Raw genomic sequence first — 24,880 nt, 5'->3', positions numbered from 1 at the left:
ATTTTAAATGCTTTTTTAATATAGCTGATTCACCTATTACTGGAGATTTTTATTTTAAGATATAATAGTTAATCACACAAGACTAATGTGATCACGTAAACAAAGGAAAAATTAACTATATGAATACTGATTAATTAGACATTAACAATTATTGTGGTTACCATTTATTGTCCGCCTTAGTTGGTAAGGAAATATAAAATAGCTGTGCAAGATAGAGTATGCTGAAGCAAGAATATAAATGTACATTATAACAACCATGACGATAAAGTTTATGGGAAAAGATTAATTTACGCACGATAAACTCTACGCATTCTTTACGCTGCGTTAAATTCTAAAAGATACCATCGCCATCTTGATTATGCGTACGCAATTTTTTTCTCCATATTTAGTCAATCGTAGGGTTTCTTAAGTTGAGTAGATAATTTATGCTTAATCATTAGTGAAGAATGCTTGTAAATCTGAATATGAAGACTAAATTTACGAGCTAACTTCAATTCTACCGCCATTTGGCGTTCTTTTGTTTCCACACCATCTCGAGCGCAATTTCACTACGACTTCCTTTCTGTTGCCAGATTCGCATTTTATCAAATATTATTTTTTTTGTTGCAGAATGTTCTGTAATATCTACTAATTTCTGAATTTAGTAAAATTACAATGTTCAAATTATAGGTTTATCTTGGCTAGTCTGATTTCTTATATCACTGAAATATTGATATCTTTAATATTCTTTGTTGTATAGTATAAATTTGCAGTAATTTTCATTTGAACAGGTTGACAGAAGTGTCATTTTATAGTTTTAAAATTATATATTTTACATTGTTGCTGATCAAAAAAAATTAATCACTTACATAAGTTTTTGTTATTCTCTTATTTCATTTCCTTGCTGGGCTACATTCCCTGTTTGAGCACCCTTTGTTTTTTTTCCAACCAAGGATGTAGCTCGGTTGTTGATAATAAAAATATTTAGGTTGAAAACCTGATGTTACGGGGATAATACGTTTTTCACTACGCCTAAGTTAGGGTTATTGTAGTTAACATGTATAATAATACTAACGTAGCTTGATAGAAAACTATTTTATCGCCGAATGTTCTTCTCAACGATTTACATTTTGACGTTTTGTATATTATTTGCTCTGTATACGACACCATTGTAAGTGTAATATTACTTAAACAGCGACGTTGATTTTCTTAAGATATAAACCTACAAATTTTGACTAACTCGTGTTACATTTTCGTGATCACCAGCATTAGGTTCTCATCTTTAAATTTAAGATAAAAAAAGAATCCTACGCAGTCTATTTCCTGTGTATGGTATGGGTATTTTCTTCAGGAATAGCCTAAGTTTATTTCTATTGCCATGATTTGAATGATACATCATGTATTTGAAGTTTGTCCTTTTGTTATTCAACTAACAAGTGTCAAATCGCACTGGGTAATGGCTTTATTGCAGATTTATATAAGTTTATTTATTCAGTTGATAGTTTTGCTGACAGTAACTTGTCCTTCCCGATAGTTATAGGAATTAAGATTTGTAGCCAAAAGTAACATACTTTTTTTTATTGTTTCCGGAGACATGCAACTGGTTTGATATGTATTGCTTGAAAATAATTATAAGTCTGAGAAAGTTGTTCAGACGGTAAAAAAATCGGGATTCAAGTTATGGTTTATGATTCTTGGAAAAAAAATACTTATGCACATATATTTCCCGATGTAGGTTTACACACGGGGAACACTTGTAGGCTCCATCTTAATGGTTTTGTCACTGACAGGTGTAGTGACACCTGTAGACAAAACACTTGCACACCTTGTTCTTGGAACATAGATTATTTGTTCGGTCTGCTCACAAATAATGTATGTGTTGTTCCCACGTGAGGCCCGGTACGGAGTAATTAGTATCGCAGCAGGCTATTCTATAACTATCTTTATGGAGTTGGTTGATTTGCGCAACGCCGACAATTTGGATGTCTTGAAAGGTTCATTATATTTTAGTTAAAACCAAGAATTATTATTGGTATTGTTCTCCATGAATTTGGTTAGTTATTCGTAATTTTAATTATTGGTCATACATATCAGAATCCTATTTATCGAGCTGAATTATTTTAGGCTTTTTAATTTTGATTGAAGTTTTCTTAGGAGGAACTTTTTCTGAATAGTTTTTTTTTTTTTAAGCGAAGTTGAAGCATTATAGCAGACTTCGAACTTTCATCATCATGAAAACTAATTCAACCAAGTGATTAAACAATGCTGTATACTCGACTTATGCTAAGACGTTATATGGTTGTGCGATTTGAATTGGTTGAAATTGGTTAAATATGACCGCTTGGAATGTTGATCCTGGGAATTGCGTTCCTCTCTTCTTGGTACACTAGATGATCTCATGGTGGGTGGGTACACTGGGAACGCTTCTTTGTTCCAAAAATCATAGTAGCCCGGCCAAGGTTTTGGTCTTCATTTCCTCCTTGTTTGTTCATAATCGTGCAAAATTAATTGCATTAAAGGAAAATGAATATGGTTAAGCCCTGGGTCTCAAGATGCCTAACTCGTGGAGTTAATTAACCGTAGTTCCTGTCCTGACAGACATTAAGAGTAATATTTGCACAAAACTCTTCAAGGAAGTGGACATTCGTGTATCAGTGTTGGGGGCGTTCGAAGTGGTATGGAGATACGTATAAAGGGGGTAGGTGGGGGGAAGGAGGTGCATGAAGCAGAAGAGGTTGTGGTGCGGGGGTGATATTGCAAGATCTCGGCGGTGTTTGTTCATCAGGCTAAGGAATGGTGACACTAAACCGTTGGTGTGTGATGGTTTCAGGTAGGAGTAATGTGGTTATAGTTTCTCTCTTCTCAATGTAAACGCCGTAGGTTAGTGGTGGGAACTGGCGAGCTGGTTTTCCCTTTCCCATCTTCCCAAGGCAATGGTAACGCAACATGTCTTTTGACTATCCAATGATACAACCTTGATCCAGTTACAACATAGCGCGTCCAATGAACATGGTCGTATCTAATCTAACCCGAGCAAACGTTGGCTGGGCTCGCTTCGTTCAGGAGGGGTAGAGAAGGCGATGATAGTGAATATGCCGCAGCCCTTCATATTTTAGCGTTTAATGTAGCCTCACAGAGAGCCGTCGCCATCAAATAAATGCTTGACAGGTGTCTTTTTGATAATGAATTAATATAGCAGGGCAGAATAGTCTTGCCAGATAGCGGCCTTGCGACGTTAAGTCGTCTTTATGGGTCATGACCAAGGAACCATTATTCCTGCTCTTTGAGCGTTCGCCTTGTAATGGTCTGAGCCTCAATCTCATTTACACACTCGGATTGGATTCCATAAAAGTGATTTCTAGGGCACATTTTATGGTCATCATGTTTCAAAATAATTCTGCTGAGACCTTTTAAAGGTCGTTGTGATTCAGAGATTAGGAAGTGTAGGATATTCTTAAATTTGTTAGGCCTATCCTGGCACGACGAAGAAGTTGATTAGCAGTTCAGGTAGGTCTCCCCAAGCGGGCGTGACAGTGGTTCCCTTTAAAGCTTCGGTTTTTTTATTAAGATGTTTTTTACTTGTGAAAGGAGATATCCTATTGCAAAAGCGTTTGTGGCAATTTTGTTTATATTTGTTCGGTTTTCTGTTTTTTATTGAGGTTTTATGCAATACTCAGTAGATTCTATAATATAGAGATAAGGAGATGCGTCTTGTATTTTATTTAAAAGTAGTTATTTTTAACCGGATTAATATGTCTTGACAGCTAGACTCGCGTAACTGATTAGAAAAGGAAATGTACTAACGTAATTTGGGTTACAAGAACTGTGGTAGGTTTTAATGATTCAAATTGAAGGTCAGTGCAACACATGGACTACAATTGGCATAGCAAACAAATTACTACCGTAAAATAGCTTAGGTAAGAGGGCTAACCTCCTTTGTTGTCTTGTAAGCGCATCGGGTGTATATGGGTTTTTATCACTAAAAGGATGTTAACCAGCCTAACTAATGTAAATATGAAAGCTATGCGTTAATTAGATTCAGTCTCTTCAAAAAATCACTTGGAATGAGGATAAAAGATGCGACGGACATATTCCAGTCGACAAAATAACATCCAATTCTTGGCGTATGAAGTATGTACCCATCTTGGGTCTTTTTGATGGATATGTATGATCGAAGTAGGCGGTATATGCGGGCTTAATTGCATGGGAGATGTTGAGTCTTGGTTCTCATAGCAAGGCAACGTAACATATACGGTATGATGTATTGCTTGTCCTAAAATGCGCTTAGATTCGGTACCCCTTCAATATAAAGAAATAAACACATTGTCTTATGAGTGTAGTCCTATTCACGTTACATTGGATGCTTTTAATTTTTTTCAACTTCATGGCTTCCAAATGGTATGTGAGCAAGGGATTTCAAGGCTATAGCTTAACCGTTGCTACTCGAAATGTTTAGTACCACCTGCAAGTTGCAGTAAGCTGTCGTTTCGCGTTTTCGTTTAAGTGTATTGTTGGTAATTTATAGGGTTCATGTCAACAAGCGTATTGGTATAAAGAGACAATACTCTCCTCTTTATGTAATTGCAAGGAGAAAATATAATTGTAATAGAGCGTATTTACTTTGTTTACATCAGACGAAGCTCGTCGCATTTTCCTTGTTCTGATGTAGCTGTATTACTTGGCAACCGGTTTGCCGTGATGGAAAGCTTAATTTATTGTCGGGCGTTTGTTGGGTGGCAACTTCGTATCTATAAAATATACTGTTGCTAACATGTTTTTTTTCTATTCGTTTGGATTTAACAGGTGCACGATATATATATATATATATATATATATATATATATATATATATATATATATATATATATATATATATATATATATATATATATATAATCAGAATGTGAATCATGGATTGCAAAAGAAGTAAAAGAAATTAGTCTCTAATGGCAATCGCGAACGACACGGAAGGACAACGTACGTAATAAATCCCATATAAAGATAACCGAAACGAACACGTATTAACGAGAGGCCCGCTGACATGTTGCATTTCGTACGCCTCGAAAAAGGCGATAAATAGATCTTGATAAAAAAACCTAGATATGAACTTACAATTGGTAAAGGTAGTTAGGAGTTTATATTAACCAGTTATGAGCCATTAGAGCTCTATGATGGAGCGCATTGACATCACGACTAAATTTATATTTCTGTCCCGGAAGGAAAATACTGCAGGAGTAATTTAAATAATTTATATTGCAGTTGAAAAATGCAATATGTGTTTCATCACGGATTAGCATGTTTCAATAATGAAAGCTTGCTAAGACAAGATTCCAGGAAAGCCACAGACGACGGTCGCTCCAAATCACAGTAAATTGAGATACATTACCTATATAACTTTTCCATGATTCAGGGAATATCCCCTACCACGAACCCGGGAGATGAGCATCCTTCTAAATGCATTTTCTTGATATAAATTTTTCATCTTAATGACAATTAATAAGAGGCTTAATAGCGTTAAGAAGTTCTGAAACATCAGCGGAAAAACACGCGACTGATGATGTCAAGTTTAGCGACATTCAAGAGTACATATTAATATTGCGAAAGTTGTTTATTGAAGTGGTCTGTCATTTTTTCGGCCGAAGGAGATTGTCCGTACTTTGTCAATATCCACACTCCTAAAGTGTGGGTGTGAGTTTGCTTGCGTGCAAATTCTGTGTGCATTTGCATATCCCATGATTCAAATGGTCCAAGGTTTGTTTTATTCATCTTTCGGCGGGAAAGTACTTCCGCTTCCAATAGCATGCACCAATACCTACAGAGCCTATTCAATAGGTCTTGGTATGCAGTGTCATTTCTCCCGAATCGATAAATAAAATCCCTTTTTCATGGCCAATACAAGATGAGCCAACACCTAGCGGATCCCTTGACAGATCGAATCCATAAATCCTATTTCGTATTAACCCCGACCGCTAAACCATTTTTGAAAATTCATGGTCCCTCGTGTTAACATATGGCTGGTGAAGTGGAAAGTGAAGGCGTTGCGCCTGCGCACGTCATGCCGTCCAAGGCCTTGGTGAGCTCTTCCTTGGTCTCCCGTGTGTGTTATGGACGGCCGGGCATTCCATTGGGTCTCCACTTCTGTAGACAAATGTCATCAGTACTAGATCGTGTGGGAGAAATTGAACGTTTTGTAATTACATCTGCTAATTAAGTTTTTTTCATTAATTAACGGCGTTAGGCTGATAAGGGATATCTTTGCAACGGATTAAATTCAGCTTCTTTTAAGTTCGTTTCGGTATTCTACATTTATTATCACGAATAATCGCGTGTTTACATTTTCCCGACATTTATATATTCTTTTTCACAATGCGCCAGAGGGGGACGGCCTTCCGGTTCTCGGCTAGCAATTTTGGTAGTCTCATGCCCTTTTCCTTGACCCCTTCTGCCCACCCAACAAAGCAGCACTTGCAAATGCGAATCAAGTGTTCCGCCGATAGCCCAGTTATATATATATATATATATATATATATATATATATATATATATATATATATATATGTGTGTGTGTGTGTATGTGTTTTACACATTACTTTCATTGATATGACATGTTAGGTTTGGATAAGAAAATGTTAGCTCTTAACCAAAGGAATAAATTACTGGTGCATCTGCCCTGGTCAGGATTAGTCTATGCCTAATAGATTTAATGCCTGGTTCATTGCGCACTCTATAACTGGATGAGTCAGCCTTGTGGCGTGATATATATATATATATATATATATATATATATATATATATATATATATATATATATATATATATATATATATATATATATATAATGCAATCGATTATGGTTATGCCACCAAATGAAGAAACTTAGCAAATGCAAATTGTACTAGAATTATGGTGCGCTCTCAGACGTCTGCTGGCTTTTGTTTTGTTGTTGCAATGTCCTCTTATGAACTCTGTTTCATCCCCGCGTTTTAAACTTCTTTACATAATTTGTTTTAGATAAATAAATGCGATCTTGATTAATGAACAGATATTAGCGCAAGATTATTCAGGTTGGTATCTTGATCCCGAATGACAGTTGAGTACATTAAGACTTTCTTGAGGGAAGTCACTGTAACTATCAAATATTGGGAGGCATTAGAGTTCCTCTTTATAAAACGCGTAGGATTATATGGTCAAGCGATCCTACTTAATATATAAAATATGAACAAAGTCCTTATGTAATCATTTAGAAATTAAGGATCAACCCACAACAAACTCCAGCACACAGGGTTAATTAGGTATATAATGACGAACTTGTGTTGCCTACAGATCTCTCCGTGGGATGTACTATGGAGCTATTCAGTGAAGCTCACCCCGGGGTTTTCACTTTTAGGGGCTAGTGTTAGCACCGGATGCGATAGCAACCCCGCAAATGGTAAAGCTAGCAGCGTCCCCGGTCGCCCACATATTGTTCAGTCAGTTATACGATAGATGATTAAAAGGATTTTGGGTGATCTCAATGTAGCCGTCTACGGTCAAGTAGCGATCTTCTGGTGAAAGTGGCCAGGTTCTACCGGAGGTGTGTTGGCGCTGATAATCCTTAAAATTTATTTTAATTTTAATTAGCTGTTTTTCTTTTGAATACTAAATTGTTAAGAGCAGACAAATGAAGTAGGTACATAGTTGGTCGAGATGAAAATGTTGTAGCACAAAGAGGCGAACGGCAAGGTGTATGTATGTACGTGTGAGGGTGGAGAGTCGTATAGAAATATCCCTACGGGTTGGTCAGGTATAACTGAATGTCTGCACCTAATTATATAAATCTTTTGTTGACTCGTTGTTTTCAATATTCGATGGAAGTTACTTTAATAAATTGAAGAATATATTTGTACGTATGCACGAAGAAAGGATACTTGTAGGTAGGCAAGATATCGTTTCGTGCGTAGATTGTAATAACTGGCATACTGATGGAGCTGTGACGCGTCGGGGTGGAATCGGCGTACCTGTTTACCGCGGTGACTAACTGATGTATTCTGAAGTTATATAATCGCGTTATTGGTTGTTTAATTAATCTCGTCAGTACAAAGTGGGCGAGTTAGCGATTAAACTAATCACATCTTGCCGCCCGTTTCAGTGGATGTTCCACCGTCATTTGTATCAAGGAATTGTTTAAATGGCTATATCTGATATCTGTCGAGAATGAGGCGAGGTTGTGGGTGGCCTTACCGACCCTTTACTACCTCCTACCCCCGCTTTATCCCCCCATCCGCACTCCCACATCCTACATTCTCCCGCACCCCCCTATAAGGGAGCACAGACTCATATTTTTTTGCTATAATGAAAACTGATCGTTGCAGGAAGTTTTAGAGAAATGGAAGTTATCTTATAGTCGACTGCGATTTGAACAAATGTACATAAGCTCGAGAGAGAGGTAGAGAGAGCAGTGGGAGTGCAATCAGGTGGAATGCAAGGTGGATCCACCCTCCCTCCGTTCTCACTCATCCCCCCTCAGACTTGCCTGCAGGGGAGAGTAGTGTACTAGACATCTCTTGTGATGTAGCTAAACCATCATTTCTTTATCAAAGAATTCGAAATGGACACAGTTCTCAGACTGCTCTTCCAGAAAGTAGAATGGTTTGTAATGCACTATTTGCAAAGACTGTACGAACAATAAGAGATTGTTAAATATCTAAGTGGTGTTTATTTTCCAAACCTTTTACAGATGTTATGAGCATGACTGGCCTTTGTTGCTTTCTACTCAAAACAGGAGTTCGGCCACTAAAACAATCTAGGTCAAATAATATGAACTTTTTTAGAAAGTATCAAAAGAACATTAACGTATGCCACTAGCTTGTCAGTCAAATTATGTTTAGTTAATCTAAGAGAGAGAGAGAGAGAGAAATATCTTTGCGAAAAGTTGCCGATAAGTGATATGCGATGAGCCTGAGACTAAAGCTCAAGACTATAGGGATTTCGAACTTAACACTGCAAACTTGTTTGTTACCTAATAGTCTGTTCCCCTTTCAAGCTGAACATTAATTGGGATAAATTAATGTTTTCAATTTATAAAAATTGTGCGGTGTGGTTGCTGCGTATTTATAAAACACATGTTATCTTTAACAAGTAACATTTCTGCCTTCCATTATGAAAAACGTAAGGGTCACCAGCCCTGAAAACAGGCCTGTGGTGTTGATAAATAAGAAAAAAGTAATTTTTGGCAACTTACTATCACCATTAGTTCGCCAACCCACCCTTAACCCCCCAACCCCATCTAGCTCACTTCTCGATGTCAGAATGGATGGTTTACTTCCCATTTTGTTTCAGCAGCTGCGTCATCACTCTGCCAATTATGCTGGTGAGCACTATCCGAATAATTGACGAAAACGCGTGGAATTCTGAGCTGTTAAATGAGACCAGTCCTCCTCCGACGAGTTTACGTCTTAAGAAAAAGGCTAGCCCTTCTTAAACTCGCACTACACATAACATTTGTCTGCGCCTTTAAGAGTTAGGAACCATGGACATCGGCCGATAAATTTGTATATCTTTTTCACTAAGGCAGACAGGCCTTCGTTAACTCGCGTAGCTCAGAAGCCTCTGATATTCTTTAAACATCCTGGTCCTGGTCCTAGTACATATGATACGCAGGTTATTGAACAATAGATTTTTTTCATCATTGTTTGTGAGATATGAACTAGCAAATGCTATATTTAAGCTAAGCTGGTGCAGATTACCTTATCACATTATGTTATGGTTTTCTAGCGACAAGATGTTAGTTCCACATTAAAAAGGAGAAATTTGAAGTAGTTCAGTAGACCACATTTAAGATAATGTCAAGGACTTCTAATTTTCTATACTCATCCAAGAAATTGCCGATTACAGTCTTAAACATTTCTCCCACTCGTCAGGATAATTCCTAAACTTCACCACAGTAGACTTTGAGCAAATAAAACCAAGCTGGTATCTCGAATGGTGTTTTCATAGTGTACACATTTATCCAAGAAACGTAGTTGTAACAAATCCTATATCTATGAAGTCAGAGGCCAACAACCTTTGTTGCGATGTCCATGCTGACGGACGAATGGGGCAGGATGTGTATTGATTTTGTGGGTAGAATTAAAGGTCAATGGCTATGAAACAAGGATAACCCCCACCCCCTTCACAATCCCTGTAATACACTTAGTAACATTATTATAGTTTACATAATTTATGTGGTTAATTTTTCCTGAGATCACTCACTCAATCATGTACAGTGCATTTTTTTTTACGATGTGTATTGTATATATTTTGTATTTTCCATACATTTGTGTTTAATATATATCACTATATTCTCTCTTTGTAAAGCATAAATGATTTATTATAGTGGCACCTAATATGTATATGTTAAAGATTTCGGATAGGGTGTAGAACACACATTAATTAATTTTGTTCCTTCTTGCAGGAGACGGGGAACATGGACATGGAACTCTTCGAGGCTTTGCTGGCCAACATGCAGCAAAACCTTCCGCAAGGCGCTTATGATGACCTCGATGACGACGACGACGACGATGATTACGATGAAGATGACGATGATGAAGACGATGATTATGATTATGCTGGCAATGAGCATAGCATTCATACCATGGCTAACCCTTACGGAGCTGGTGACGGTGGTGTTGGTGGGGGCGATCTTGGTGGAGGCGACTTGGGCGGTGTGTCCTTGCCTACTATGCAGACGATGAGCATGAGTATTTTGCAAGGACTTCTTAACATGAACCCTGGTGCAGTGCCTGATATGGGAGGGGGTATGGGTGGTGCAGTCAGTCCTGGCATACCTGGCATGGGGGGCGCCGTGGAAGGCGGTGCTGGCAATTTCCTATCGAATATGCCAGCTTTCCTTCCTTCAATGAATCCCGACATGGCAGGTGCCTTAGCAGGAGCATTTGCTGGTGGCATGAATGCTTTGATGGAGGGGTATGGAGGCGCTGGGAATGGAGCAACCCTTCACGACTATGACGACGACGATGATGATGACGAAGTTTTATCTGATGAGGAAGAGGAAGATGATGACGATGATGAATTAGAAGATAGACGAGGAATCAATCCTGTGGCAGCAGCAGCAGGGGGTGTTGCATTGGGTGCTGTTGGTGGAATGGTCGCGTCAGGTCTTCTGTCCTCTGGCCATCCTTCATCTTCCCACTTAGTGCCAGGATCTCATTCTGGTCACCCGGCTTTGGCAGGACATATGCAGCGACCTCCGTCACATGGCCCCATTCCATCTCATGGGCCACCTATTGGGTTTGTAAGTCCATATAATCCAGCAGATATGATGGGTCCACCTTCCTCGCATGGACCAAGACCTCATGTCTTAGCCCCATCCTCGTCTTCTATACACCACACAAGTATGGCACCCAGCATGAGTGGTGGATCTGTGCAAAGTGTTGATCCTCTTGCAGGAGTGACTATGGCTGCTGCGGGTGTAGTAGCAGGTGCTGGTATTTTGGCACCAGTCGTTGGTAGTCTTTTAGCTTCCAGTGACAACAAGCCTTTATCAAAATTAGACACTTCTGATGCCTCAAGTGTAACACTGGTTGATGAAGACTCCATAAACTCCCCATCAAAATCTCTGTCAAATCAAGATCGTCCTGCTGAATCTGTCACCGCAGTTGCAACGGCACTGGAAAAGACTCACATCACCCAGTCAGAAAAAGACCCCAGCAAAACAGATATTCCAAAAGCAAACGGTAATCCAGCAGAAAATAAAAAATCGAACGAGGTAGAAGGCAAGGATAAAAATATTGTTGAAGTTACTCCACAGTGCAGAGTGACTCCTTCAGATGAGCTTGAGGATGATAAGTCTAGTGTAGGGTCAGACTCTGTACCAAGTTCAGAAGCTGGAGATGGGAAGTCAGATACTGAAAGTGTTCGAAAGAAGACTCCATCTCCTGTTCCTGAGGGAAAGCTAGGTCGATTAAGTCCCACCGGCAGTGATTCTGCACCTGTCTTAGAGTCTGCAAGTTGTGCTTCTATCACCGATTTGGCGAGTGCCACAGAGTCAATGCGTGATTCAGACACAGACAATCATTCTGATGCTCATAATGTTACTGCTAATCTATCTGATCTTGACAATGATATTCATGAAAACCAACCTAAAGTCCCACTTCAAACACAGTATGCTGTAGGTGCTCTACCAATTGTTATTGAGAAACCCACTTTTGGATGGCAGTCAATGGTTGGCTTAGACACGGCAAAAGATGCTCTGAAGGAGTTATTCATGGGCGATGCTTTTCCTGAAGTCTTTGAAGGCACACAGGGTATATGCAAAGGTGTTCTGCTCTTTGGTCCATCTGGGTCTGGAAAAACCTGCCTTGCAAGAGCATTGGCCAAAGAGTCAAATGATGCTATCTTGATAGGAATATCCACTGCATATTTAGCATCACAAGTGCCTCTAGAAGCCCCAAAGATAGTTCGATATCTGTTCGATCATGCAAGAATGCATAGTCCAGCAGTCATTCTATTTGACGAAATAGATGCATTGTGTTACGACAGATCTAGTGAAACTGTGTTGAGGGCAAAAAGTGAATTGCTGGCTCAAATTAGAGGTAAGGCACAGTATCAAGTTGCCATTTCTAGTTTATGATGAAATTTTATGGTTGCCTAACAATTGAATTTAATAGTTTCAGCATAAGTCAAATATTGTTTATGTATGTTTATATTAATATGGTTTTTGTATGCTTATATTTCAAGTAATGTAATGGTTTACAGGTTTTTAATAATTTACTTTTTTTTTTTTTTTTTTAGGCCGGACGACACTCAACCCTCCATATCCACCATTCGATCCATTGGCTATTAATGATGGTCTTATGGTATTGGGTACAACAAATCAGCCATGGCTTCTTGATGATGAACTAAGGCGAATCTTCACTTATAACATTCACGTAAAACTCCCAGGAGAAAAAGCTCGTGAGGAACTACTGAGAATGTTCCTGCAAAACTTGACGCATAACATTAATGATGATCAGTTCAAATGCCTTGTTGCGAAGAGCGAGGGGTAAGTTATGAAGACAGATTCTAGTACTAAACATCATTATAGTAGTATTACATTCTGCTCTGGTTTTTACCGGAAATTTGATTTACCGTAGTTTGGGTTATTTGATAAAACTTTTTAATGATTCGGAATATACATTTTAAATTGTTAATCAGCAGTTAATTTCATATTGAATAATGACTTGTTTGCTTACAGGTATTCTGCAGCTGACATTAATACTGTGATCAGACAGGTGGCTCATATGCCACCAGTAGACCCAAGCAAGTACATCGGAAACATGGCTAGAGTTATTACCTATGTGAGTAATTGCATATATTTACACTGTTCTTGATATCTAAAGACATGTTGATACTGTATTAACTTTGTATAACTTTAGTTTGGGAATAATGAAGGAACTAAATTAAAAACCATGTTTACAGGATGATCTTGCCACTGTGATGACGGACTATAGGTGCAGGTTCACCTCTGAGGTTTCTACAAAATATCAGAGTTACATCAAAGCTGCCACTCACAGATCAGGTAAGAACCAACCCATTCAATCCGTCATAGTAGTTTGTTTAAACTTCCATGCATTAATGTTTTATTATAATTATTTTTTATATTGTAATGGTTTAGGTATACTGTACTAGAAATATCTAATATACGTGGTTTTCTATTAAATATACTGTAGATAGTTATGATCATGTCCTTCATTAGTTTATCTGATATAAATATGTTGAAATATTTTGCCTACTTAGGTAGCTGTACTTATATATGTTTATTTTGTTACAGAGGATCGGCAAGAAGAAAGTAAAAAGGAAAAAGAAAGACCTAAGGGTGTTAAAAGAATTGGCCAAAGGATTGCGAAGTCCATTGCGGCCGCACTTGTTGCTGTGATAGATTAAACTGTGTGTAGCTTATAGTGAAAAGACAGATCCTGGTGTGGTTCACAATTAATGGTTGCAAGTGAGAATTGCCAGACTGAGTAACGGTCACAGTTGGTCAAAGAAACTTATGTAATTAGATGTGTACAGTCAGACTGTGATGAATCCCCCCCCTTTTTCCATTACTAGACCTCCACTGACCATGTCTCTGACTGATATTTGATTTGGGGATTGAAGCTGTCCTAAAAACTTGGGCAACAGCTTTGATTGGTATTGCTTTCCATCGGGAGAGTAGTTGCAGCTGTGCACCAACCAGGGTCAGAAGAATTTAGTCACTCATTTTATTTTCATTTTTTTCTTTTTATGATCCCCACTATCTACAAGTAAAACCCGACCTGCACGCCCAGTCCCGCCTTGTCATTGAACCTTCCGTTAGTCCCATTGCTCCTTTGGGCCGCAGCCTACAGTGAAGTCCATTCCTACCACCATCAACAAGTCCCAAACTCCTAGCAGCCTTTTTAGTGTCAGTGAGATGTGAGTGTACATACATCAAGATTCCAAATGTAAACTGTTGTGTGACAGCTAAGTCTGTTGTCATTTGTGAGGAAGTGATGTGTTTTGACCTAAAGTGCCACATTTTACTGGTAACTTAGTGCCTTATTAACTCTGAACGAGTGCATAGTTGCCTGAATATTTTTTTTTCCTAATGTGGATATATTGCAGCTGCTTGATATTTGAGTGTGTCAAAGGCTGCCAGGTGGAGTGATTGTTATGTCGTTTGGGATGTGTATACAGTAATTTTAAATGTACATGTTTTCAATATGTAATACACAGCATCATTAGGTGTGGGGAGATTAAGATGCCTGGTCTATGTTGTACAAATCTTTTTAATTCATTTCGCCTAAGTCACGTGATCTCAAAAGTACGAATGCGATAACTTCCCCATTTTATTATGTAGTTAAAGTGTGTGTTTTCTTTAGTTGATTGAAAGTGATAACATACATACATACATTAAATGTCATATTATTTTATATTGCTATTATTAATGTTATTGTTGTTGCAGTTGGATACAAAAAAAGACAAAATTTAGAACTAAAGTCAGAATCGCAGATGGAGTGACTTCAAGGTGACACCGTAAAAGACTAAAAGCTCTTCTGACAAAATCTTAATCAATTAATGGGCATGCTCATGGTCATTATTAATACTTAATTTTTGAGTACTGTAGCTCATTTTGACAAGCAATCCATGGGTATCAAGGTATGTCTTTGGGGCATTGTTTATTTTCCTAGTTATCCTTTTGCTTAGGAAAAATTATATACCTGTTTAGCAACATCTTCAAAATTACCATTAAGTGACTTTTCATTTCTTTCATTGAAAAAATAAGATTGCTGCTAGATGATTGGCAAGGGTTTTTTTTATTTTGTTCATAACCTGGGGGCTAAATTCTGAGACAGTTGATGAGCTATGTCCAATGAAAGACAAACCTTTTAAGTCTAAGTGCTGCCCTGTCAGTGCTGCTATTTTCAATTGTCACTAAAACTCTGCTGCATGCAGTCAAGTTTATCACTCAAAACTTGAAAATGTTATCATGTTAATGGCTGCAAACAATTTGGCAGAGCACTGTGGTTCCCTTAGGTTTAAAAGAACAACAACTGAATGTTTTAGGTCTTGCTACAGTGATGATGTTTGTGGGTCAGGGTCGGTGCTTCTCCTCAGCTGAGGTGGTGGAATTCAGCTTCTGCTTTAATTTTTTTTATTTAATTATTTTTTTGGTTATGGTATATGTATTTTGATCCTATTTGGTTCTTGCTGTTTAGCTTGTTATTAAGGGTTCCTTTGGACTTTTAAAAGATGGAAAGTCCCTGTGGAGTTCCTACACTTTTGGCTGTTGGTTGAGCACCTAACCTGTTTTAGAGCAAAATTCAGCTGCCCAGTTTCACTTTGAAATATGGATGGCGAGAATCCCCCTTTTTTCTAATTCAAGGGCAAACGTTTGTAAGGGGTCAACACTGGCTACTCTCATGAAGCATTACATAGGTACATGATTTTTTATATATATTTTGTATATTTTTTTTATATGCATTTCCTGCATCAGCATCCATTCAAGAAACTGAAAAGAAAAAGAAGTCTGACTCCATATGAGTGTGGTGGCTGTGGAGGATGTGGCCAGGAAACCCTAGTCCAAAGTCATTTATTGTCTTTCCTTAGGGCACTGAATGTGTATTCAGTGTTATGCTATAGCCTACACAGTATCTGCACTTTGTATTTTCCAGTGCACTTTTTTTCTGTGCAAGATGTTAACCCATTTAAAGTATGCAGTTTTGCGACTCTTTTATTAGCCTTAGCATAATTCATGCTTAGCTAGTAAGGATGTGACTGTAAAACAGTCGTTTTATGAATTAAACTATGGTATTGCCACAGATCTTTCTGGGCCGTTTTGGTTGTGCTTCTCGTGAACATTCACCAAGGTGCGACCCTAGCGTTCCTTTTTGTAGTTTTTAAAATGAGTACCCTCTGCCCAGACAATCCAGATTTTCTCCCTTCTCATAGTATTTATGGGAAGTTTCTCCCTTGTGTCTATTTAGCTATCCTTGGGCTTGTCTCTAGTGCAAATGCTTGTCCATAGTTTTTTTTTTGTATGCTGGTTACTGCATCTTGGTGAGCATGGTCTTCCATACAAGGGGGAGAGGATTAATTATTTTGGTATCAAGATAAAATTGATAGAAATTGATGTGCGATAAAGAGATTTGTTCTGTTGTGCAATATGATGATTTTGTAAGGTTGCAGTTTAGTCCTAGTTTTTTTTTAAATACATCAATGTTTATAGGAAGCAAAATTGCCATGCTACAGTACTTTATTGAGGCTGAAAGTTCACAGAATGCTGTTGCTAACCAACTGTCAGATTAGGGTTTTTTAGCTGAAATTTGGATGCCACATTTGTGCTTTAGGCTTTTATTCCAAATTATTTTTCATGTACTGTATACCAAGTGTGGTAGCACAGTTAATGGTATTAGACCAACTAAATGATTTGAATACATCACCAACAAATTGCTTCAATTATAACTGAAGTTGCAGCTAAGCATTGCATTTCAAATGTGGACTTTTACAAGTACTGGATTCCTGAATCACCATTTTAAAAAGATTTCATTTATGCATGCAAGTAACAAAGTTCCGTAAATCATTATTTCAGCCTAGAGTCAAGCCACAGCTCTACTTAATTATTTATCTGTGCTATGCAGCGAGTAAACATGGATTTAATTTTTAACAATAATCTGAGGTGGGACAAATGTTGCAATATGTACATGCCTCTACTTTAAGCTCATTATTTGTTCACAATTTTGTTTTTCTGTTTTCTTTTTAAATGCTTTCTTGTCTGTGTCTTAATACTTTGCTGTAGTGTTTCTCAAAAGATCCCAATTATTTGATTGATGTGTAAATATTTGCTTTGTTAGCATTGTTAATTTCTTTTATAATAAATTTTTACTGGCTTATTATAAGATGAGGTGTTTGAACAAACAACTGCACATTTTAGGCAAGACCTTCAAAGGATATTGTTAGGTATTAGTGTTAAAGTTGTCATGGTCATCTGATAATTGTAAATAATGAGTGAATCTCGTGTGCAAGTTCAATTCAAGCAGATTTGGTTGGAACTATCTGATCCAAAAAATAGGTGGGCCCGTTGTTGGTTTGTACTGCACTGCTAAATGGTGAATACAATCATTTGTTTGTTAGTCACGTATTGGTTGTCAGTTATTTAGACATTTCAGCGTGCATATTTTATTGTGAATTTATTCATTCAAGAATTTATGAGATTTTATTTGCATAAACCCAAACAAATTTATATTCGAAATAAGCGATCACAAGATAATAAAATTATAATTTATCAATTAGTGGGTTCTTCAAATTGGACTTAGCAGTTACTTCATGCTTGAGTTGGCTGTTGAAATGGTAGAACTTAATAAAAGTACTTGGTTATTTTTTATAGAATGTCTTTGGTGTGAGAGTAGTGTCAATGCCAGACAGCTGTGAACTGGTACCTATTGATTATTCCGTAATCTTGTCACCCAATGCTTCCCTAATCAGTCCCCTTTATATACTTTTATTTTTTTTTATGCTCACTTTACCATATCAGTTTTATTCTTTTGTGATTTCATGTCTTATGTATAATGTCAGTGTCTCGGTGCTTTATTGTATTATGCAGGCAAATTTTCCCCTTAATATTTCCATATTGTGATCAGATGGGCTATCTATAATGTTGAATCTGGGAGAAGTGAATGCTTTTAATGATGCCTTTTTTATTATATATATTTTGTTGTTGCTTGGAGCCATGGATGTGTAATTTGAACAAATTTACTGGAATCCAAAAAGAGGAATGGCAAGCAAGGGTGTTAAAAAGGTTCAATTTGCTCTGCCTTGAATGTGATAATTCAGATTTAATTGTGTAACCAGAAAACACAACTGACTTTTAACAGCCTTTTCAGTTTTCATGCATGTCAAGTGCTGTGATTGGCATTAATTTTGTTGTAAAGTTAGATGTAGTATTTCTATTTAACAGGGTAACTGAACAGTTGTTTCAAATTTTCTTCATTGCTATTTCTTATTTATTTTGGGGGGTTAATTAACTTCATGCCAAATGATGCTCAAATCCCTCCTTGTTTAAAGTTAGTTGTGTTTCTTCGGTTTCCAAAATATGCCTTTACTGTATCAGAAAATATATGCAAAGCAATTGTAGGATCAGTTGGTCTAATAAATGTTATTTTATTGCCAAATGTCTTTAAGAATTACCCTGTACCTAGGCTACCTTATGATGGATACACGTCTTTTAACTAGTTATTTCAAGTGACACATTATCTGGGAAACGATAAGTTAGAATAGGTAATTTCAATTGGGCTATAGCATTGTGTCTAAAAGATGAGCTCCAGGCAATCTGGACGAATTGGGAGGAAGGCCTACTCAATATTACAGAACTGTACCCTGCATTTTTTATATACAGGAATTAAAAAGTAAAAAGCCAATATAGATGCTTGTCAATAAATATGCAGAGAAATGTAAAGCTAATGAAGGGAAAACTAAGGAAAAAAATAACCTTTTGAGATTATAAATTACAGAATGCACCTGTAAAAATAAACAAGTAAAAAGAAATTGGAAAATCAACTATTAACTAAAAAAAAAGACTGTATCCAGATGTCTAACACTATCAATAATGATGTAAAAGTGAAATTTTGACAAATACCATGGAACAAGAGAAGAGCTTTACACCATTTGAGAACTGGAACTCCTCAGTACATGGCTCGTAATAAAATAGGACGGCTACTGGATAGTTTCCATTGCTATATGTAAATATTACACATTTAAAAGAATATACAGGTTCACACGATTTCAGAAAAAGCAAATCATGGGAAAAAAATCCATATGTTCATCCTAGCATTGATACAATGGTTAATAAAGAAAATAGTTAATTAGCAAACAATCTGGTTAATAATCAAACAATCTTGTCATTGGAGGTCCTCTTTTTCACCACAAGGACATCCACAAATATACATGGACTTTACCATGTGGCAATTACAAAAATGAAATAGATCACATTGCTATTAATAAAAAAAGGATGATTGAGGAATAAGAAGATATACGAGGTGCAGGTATTGGTAGTGATCACCAGCTCCACACTGCAATTAAAACTGAAAGCACCCAACAGAAATGTAGATAAAATACCTAGGTTTGATACAACTAAGCTTCTAGAAGAGCAAAGAAATATTTGCAATTGAATGTAGGAATCAAAGAAGAGAAAGCAGACAAACAATGATGAATGGTGTGATATTAAGATGATATATCAGTCAATTGGTAGTGAAGTTTTGGGACACGCAGTTACAAGGAGAAACCCATGGATATCATATGTGGGAACTTGATTGTTGAAAGTTTCCGAGTAAGAAATGAAAATTAGAGTTTAAAGCATGCTAAGTATTCCATTACTGATAGTGAGGTCAAAAGAAAAGCCAGGAATAACAATAGAATATTTAAACAAGAAAGCCATTGAGGGTGACAAAGCTATGAATTCAGGGAGTGGCTATGGTGTAAGAATTGCTTATAGAATTATTAATGAAATCTCTACTGGGCGCAAAGCACAAGCATACTATATACCCATAAAAAAGAGTTGGATATGATATAGCAACAGAAGATGAAGAAAGACAACATTGGATGGAACACTTAATTGAGGTCATGAATAGTTTCAATGGGAATAATTTGATTGATATACCTTTAGCTGATGTCCTTGGTGTGCCCATAAATAAATTCAGTGTTTGAAGTCGAAGCTATCGTTACCAAAAATAATTTCTAAAATGATACTGGCTGAAAATGAAGTGACCCCCAGAATACTTACAAGATCATTTTGTAGAATGTGGCATGGAGGCAAAACCTGATGAATGGGAATTAGGAGTGGTGATGAAAATAGCAAAAAACAGAGACTTGACTGATTGCAATAATCGCATCAGACTTATGCCAGTTGTTATGAAAATACATAGTATGCTTATTCTAAAGAGACTAGAGAGAAAGACTGATGAACAAGCAGGATTTAGAAAAGGTAGAAGTTGGACTGACCAAATTTTCATTTTGAGACATTATACAGAAATGCGTAGAATATAGAAATCCACTTCATGTGGCATTTGTGGACTATGAAAAAGTCTTTGGTAGTGTGCACCAGCCAATTTTGTAGAGGGTCCTGTGTTATATGGAATTCCTCTTAAATATATGAATTTGTAACGCTTGCTCACCAGAATGCATGAAATATCACATGAGGTTGGGCTCAAGATTGATAGAAGAAAAACAGATGAGAACAAAATATACAATGGCAGATGAAATATCATTGGAAGGAAAAAGGATTAATGAGGTGAAATCATTTAAATACTTAGGAAGTATGATCTCTAATACAAGACCTTTAGAACTTGAGTTTAATGAAAGATTGTGTTACAGCAGTTCTTCACTGAATACGAATAACCCACTACAGTATAATACTTAAGACTCCTTTATAGCCAGACTCATAAGGGTAATAAAAGCCCTTTATTCTACCTAGAAGAAGAATATAAGGATCCAGTCTACCTCACAATCTATGTCTAAAAGAGCGACTAGGAACGGAGGAATGCCAGGGTTTCGTAGATGAAGGATCTAAAGTAATTATAAAATTTGAGACTATGAGAGGAACTCGAATCTGTAGGGCAAAGTGAACATTCAGAACCCTTACTGAAGAAATACTATGAAATTAATTAAAACCACTAGACCCAATTATGGAAGTTGGGTTAGTGCAAGCAACCGGGCAGGCAAGCCAGACTTACTGCCCACAAAAGAAGTTACAATCGATAAAGGCTTATCAATAACTATTCTCTCTCTGTAATTCCCCTTGAACTAAAAATTACTTTCCCTCATTAGCCATTATGAGAATCGAACATCAGTCATTTTGTTTATGATGTAGAAGCTATACTTCTGTGTAGTGTAGTCTCTTCAGTTCCATGAATACTTAAAATATATTTTCCCTAAGAGGAACCATGAGACATTGTACTCCTCATAATGGTTGTAAAAACACAGTGCTTTTCCTGTGCAGAAATCCTAACAAATCCAAATGGGAAGACAACTTAAAATGCAATAAACACTTCTCATAATTTGGTAGAGGGAGAAGTCTTGATTTCACAGCAGCAACAGAAAAACTGAATACAGCAACGTGAAACTGATGCCGCTCCTTACCGCTAAACGATATATTGTTTCATAACTTTACAGTACTAGGGACATGCACCTTTTAAAAGGAAAGAAAATAGGAAAACTTTGAATAAAATTTGGGGGTAAACAACGATAAAATGAACTTCTGGAGAGGAAGCCATATGAACATCATGGGAGGTTCATAGAAATAATGCACATTAAAAACAGCTGTTATTCATTTGGTTAGTATATAATTTGATACCTTACAATATTTAGTGCGCAGTCAAGTTTAAATTTGAAATAAAAATATGTGAAATTGGAAATTACAGTATTTATAACCATTAATACTTCAAAAGCTGAAGTTGAAGGAATAAGTTCATATGTATTTCCTTACTTATTGCAACACTGCCACCACCATTTCCAGAGCTGATTTGTCATAACATAAGATAAAGAGCAGTAAAGAAAATTTAGTAATACTGTATACTTTATTATCTCTTACTTATTCATGTCTTCATCTTAAAACATGTTACTATATACACAAATTCATTTTCAGTATATTTCAATGACCAACATAATCTTGTTTTCATTGTGTGTTGTCTGCTTATTTTTCGTTTTATTTCTATTATAAATCATCAGGTGATTTCATGCTAGTATTTTGCCTTCACCATCTACAGTATACAGAATGAAGGCAAAGATAAAATATTGTACATTACATTGATTTTCATCTTGAATATCTTTTAAAATTTCAGTTGTACACTATATTCCTAAATGTTATAGCCTACCCTAGTTTTTATATCAGGAAAGGCTAGTAATCACATGTACGCATTCAATATTTTCAATGTGAATCGCAACCCGGTGTTTTGGATACACTCTCTCTGTCTCTCTTTTGCTAACACATTTTTTATTACTTCATTGTATTCTCTTGTTGTTCATTAGGTTTTTGTATTCTTTATTTATAAATGAATCAATTCATACATACAAGTATATAGGATGTGCTTGGTATAATGTTTTCTTACTGTTTTATTAAGGATTTCTGGCAGTAGGTAAAAAATATTTTACAGCTTACCACTGTTGTTCTATAATAAATGGATAGTGATGATTTGTACTGTAAATGTAAATTACAGTACTGTAATTGCAGTTTTCATGCAAAATGTAGCCTGTTGTTCTGAATATTCTTTCTCTCTTTCATCTAGTTCCTGAAGAGGACGGATGCAGTGATATCTCAATTTTCAAGGTATGTTTGAAAGGAGGCGATGTTTGCCTTAAGAAACAACCCAGTGCTGGAAGCTAATCATGACTTCCTTATCTACCACGCATTAGCTTTCAGAGGTTCCAGTTCTTCGAAGGCTGCTGCAGCGAGTACTTCGATTGTTCCCATGCTGTCAGAATTGTCTTTTAAGAAAGCTCCGGCTGCCTTTAAAAGCTGATTGGGACCTCAAGCCATTTCTTCCTCCAGGAAAGGAGTGGATAGTGCATTTCCTTTTCATGCCCAGCCTGGCCAGTTCAAGAAGGGCTGTAGAGGCAAAAATGGAAGAGGAAGGAGATGATGAAGTCAGCAGTGCTCTCTTCCAGCTTCCATGAGTGGATGGATGTCTGTTATGAAGTAGAACAGTGGATTGGGACAATACAGCCTACCTTTCAAAGATCTTCAATCTCCCTTCACTTGTACACCGATGACATTCCAGAGTTACCCTCCGAAATCCCCAAAAGCTCTGGTCATGATGGCAGAGGTGAAAGCAATGAAGGAGAAGAATGCTTTTGAAGTCGTTCAAGGTGGATCTCCAGGGTTATAGTCAGCTTTTCTTGGTGGAGACATCAACTGAAGCTGGAAACCAGTCATTGACCTCTTGCTGCTAAATAAGTACTGAGGGGTCCATCATCAGAGAGGAAGACTTCATGCTTTCAGTCAATCTGAAGAACACACATTTCCAAATAGTCATCCATCTGTCGTCCTCAAGCGAGTAGTGTACTAGTTCAAAACCTGCGCTTTGGATTTTTCACATGGCTCACTCAAACAGGATATGTCTATTGAGGTACCTCAATGACTGGCTAGTCCTCACGGCCTCTTCCCAGAAGCAGTTATTTCAAGATTGAGTTCAACTACCCTCCTTTTCTTGTAATCTGGGGATCATGGTAAACTGGGTAAAGTTGAGTCTATGCTTAAGCAGAGGAGGAAGTACCTGGGCATGATAATAGACAAAGCAACAATAAAAGTCTTCCCATCAGATTATCTCATTAGCAGGCTTAGAGGTAGCAGAATCATTCTAGTACCGTACAAGTGCAACCTCCTGGCTCAGCTGTGTCAGTATATTCTGGGACATTTTTCCTCAGAGAAATCCATTCCACAAAGGTGTCTCTACCAGTGATCACTTCTATGGTGTCTGAAGCATCACTTGTTGGCAGCCAGAAATCTCCCATTGAACCTTGTTCCACTGGAATGGGAAGTAAGAAATCACCTTTCCTAATGACAGAATGAAAACCTCACCAGAGGAGTCCCACTCAACTCCCACCTCCAGAGAAGCTTCTGTTCTCGAACGCATCCACAGAGTGATGGGGCGTATGTGTTTGAGACCAAAAATCACTACAGAGCTATGGTTTTCAGAGGAAAAGCCACCGCATCTCTAACCTGTTGGAAATGGGTACAGTATTCTTAGCACTGCAACCTTTCCAATAGTAACAGGGTACTCAGTAGTGTTGAAGAGTGACAACATTACTGTCATAGTTATGAATGAATATAGGGGGTCTGGGATTGTCATTCAGGGTGCATACATTATTTTTTCAGAATTTGCTTGTGTCCTTGTTACCTAAGCCCTACAAGAGGCAAGGTCTGACTGCAGAGGTCACTTAATATTTGTTGTAATCCTACAAACATTTGATATTCAAAATATGTATAGATCAAAATACCATGGTCTAAAATGTTTTACACTCTTCTGATACACTTATATTTCGTCCACTACTGAACTTCCTAAAACAATCAACTACCAAATATTTTCAAAGTTATAGTAACCTCTCTAAAAAGTATTTAGTATGCAAATTTCTATTTACTATTGGGTAGATCTATGTATAGTAAATGACAAATAAACAAATGGAAATTAATTTTAGCAAAAATGCTATTCATGAAAACATTAAACATCTTACCTGAAATAAGTATTGTATGTAAATTATAGTATTTGGAATTCTTAATAATAGCAGCGGTTCCTATCAACGTGATTAATTATTCTCATGGTTTCAGTTTTACACAAATAGTTCAATTCATATTTTCAACATATTGCTGTGCTTCCAATATGTAAAGTAAATTACCCAATTATTTCTGAAATAGAGGAGGTTGGTTAAAGAG

General features: G+C 37.1%; 2 protein-coding genes across 2 annotated transcripts in view; one reads left to right on the top strand and one right to left on the bottom strand.

The window, feature by feature from the left end:
- LOC137632527 (uncharacterized) overlaps positions 1-18,629 on the top strand; it is a 19,628-nt gene extending 999 nt beyond the window's left edge. Inside the window, exons 2-6 of the mRNA XM_068364504.1 lie at positions 10,412-12,551; positions 12,751-13,000; positions 13,193-13,295; positions 13,417-13,516; positions 13,769-18,629. Of these exons, the coding sequence (XP_068220605.1) occupies positions 10,412-12,551; positions 12,751-13,000; positions 13,193-13,295; positions 13,417-13,516; positions 13,769-13,881 (2,706 nt within the window). The 3' untranslated portion in view covers positions 13,882-18,629. The remainder of the gene's footprint in view (positions 1-10,411; positions 12,552-12,750; positions 13,001-13,192; positions 13,296-13,416; positions 13,517-13,768) is intronic.
- Positions 18,630-21,901: 3,272 nt separating this feature from the next.
- The window catches only part of LOC137632526 (uncharacterized), a 123,204-nt gene continuing 120,225 nt past the window's right edge, over positions 21,902-24,880 (bottom strand). Inside the window, exon 9 of the mRNA XM_068364503.1 lies at positions 21,902-24,853. Within this exon, the coding sequence (XP_068220604.1) occupies positions 24,840-24,853 (14 nt within the window). The 3' untranslated portion in view covers positions 21,902-24,839. The remainder of the gene's footprint in view (positions 24,854-24,880) is intronic.

Source organism: Palaemon carinicauda, chromosome 41, assembly GCF_036898095.1.
Source record: "Palaemon carinicauda isolate YSFRI2023 chromosome 41, ASM3689809v2, whole genome shotgun sequence".
Lineage (NCBI taxonomy): Eukaryota > Metazoa > Arthropoda > Malacostraca > Decapoda > Palaemonidae > Palaemon > Palaemon carinicauda.
The sequence above is the reverse complement of the archived record's forward strand: the minus strand, read 5'-3'. Positions and strand labels throughout refer to the sequence as shown.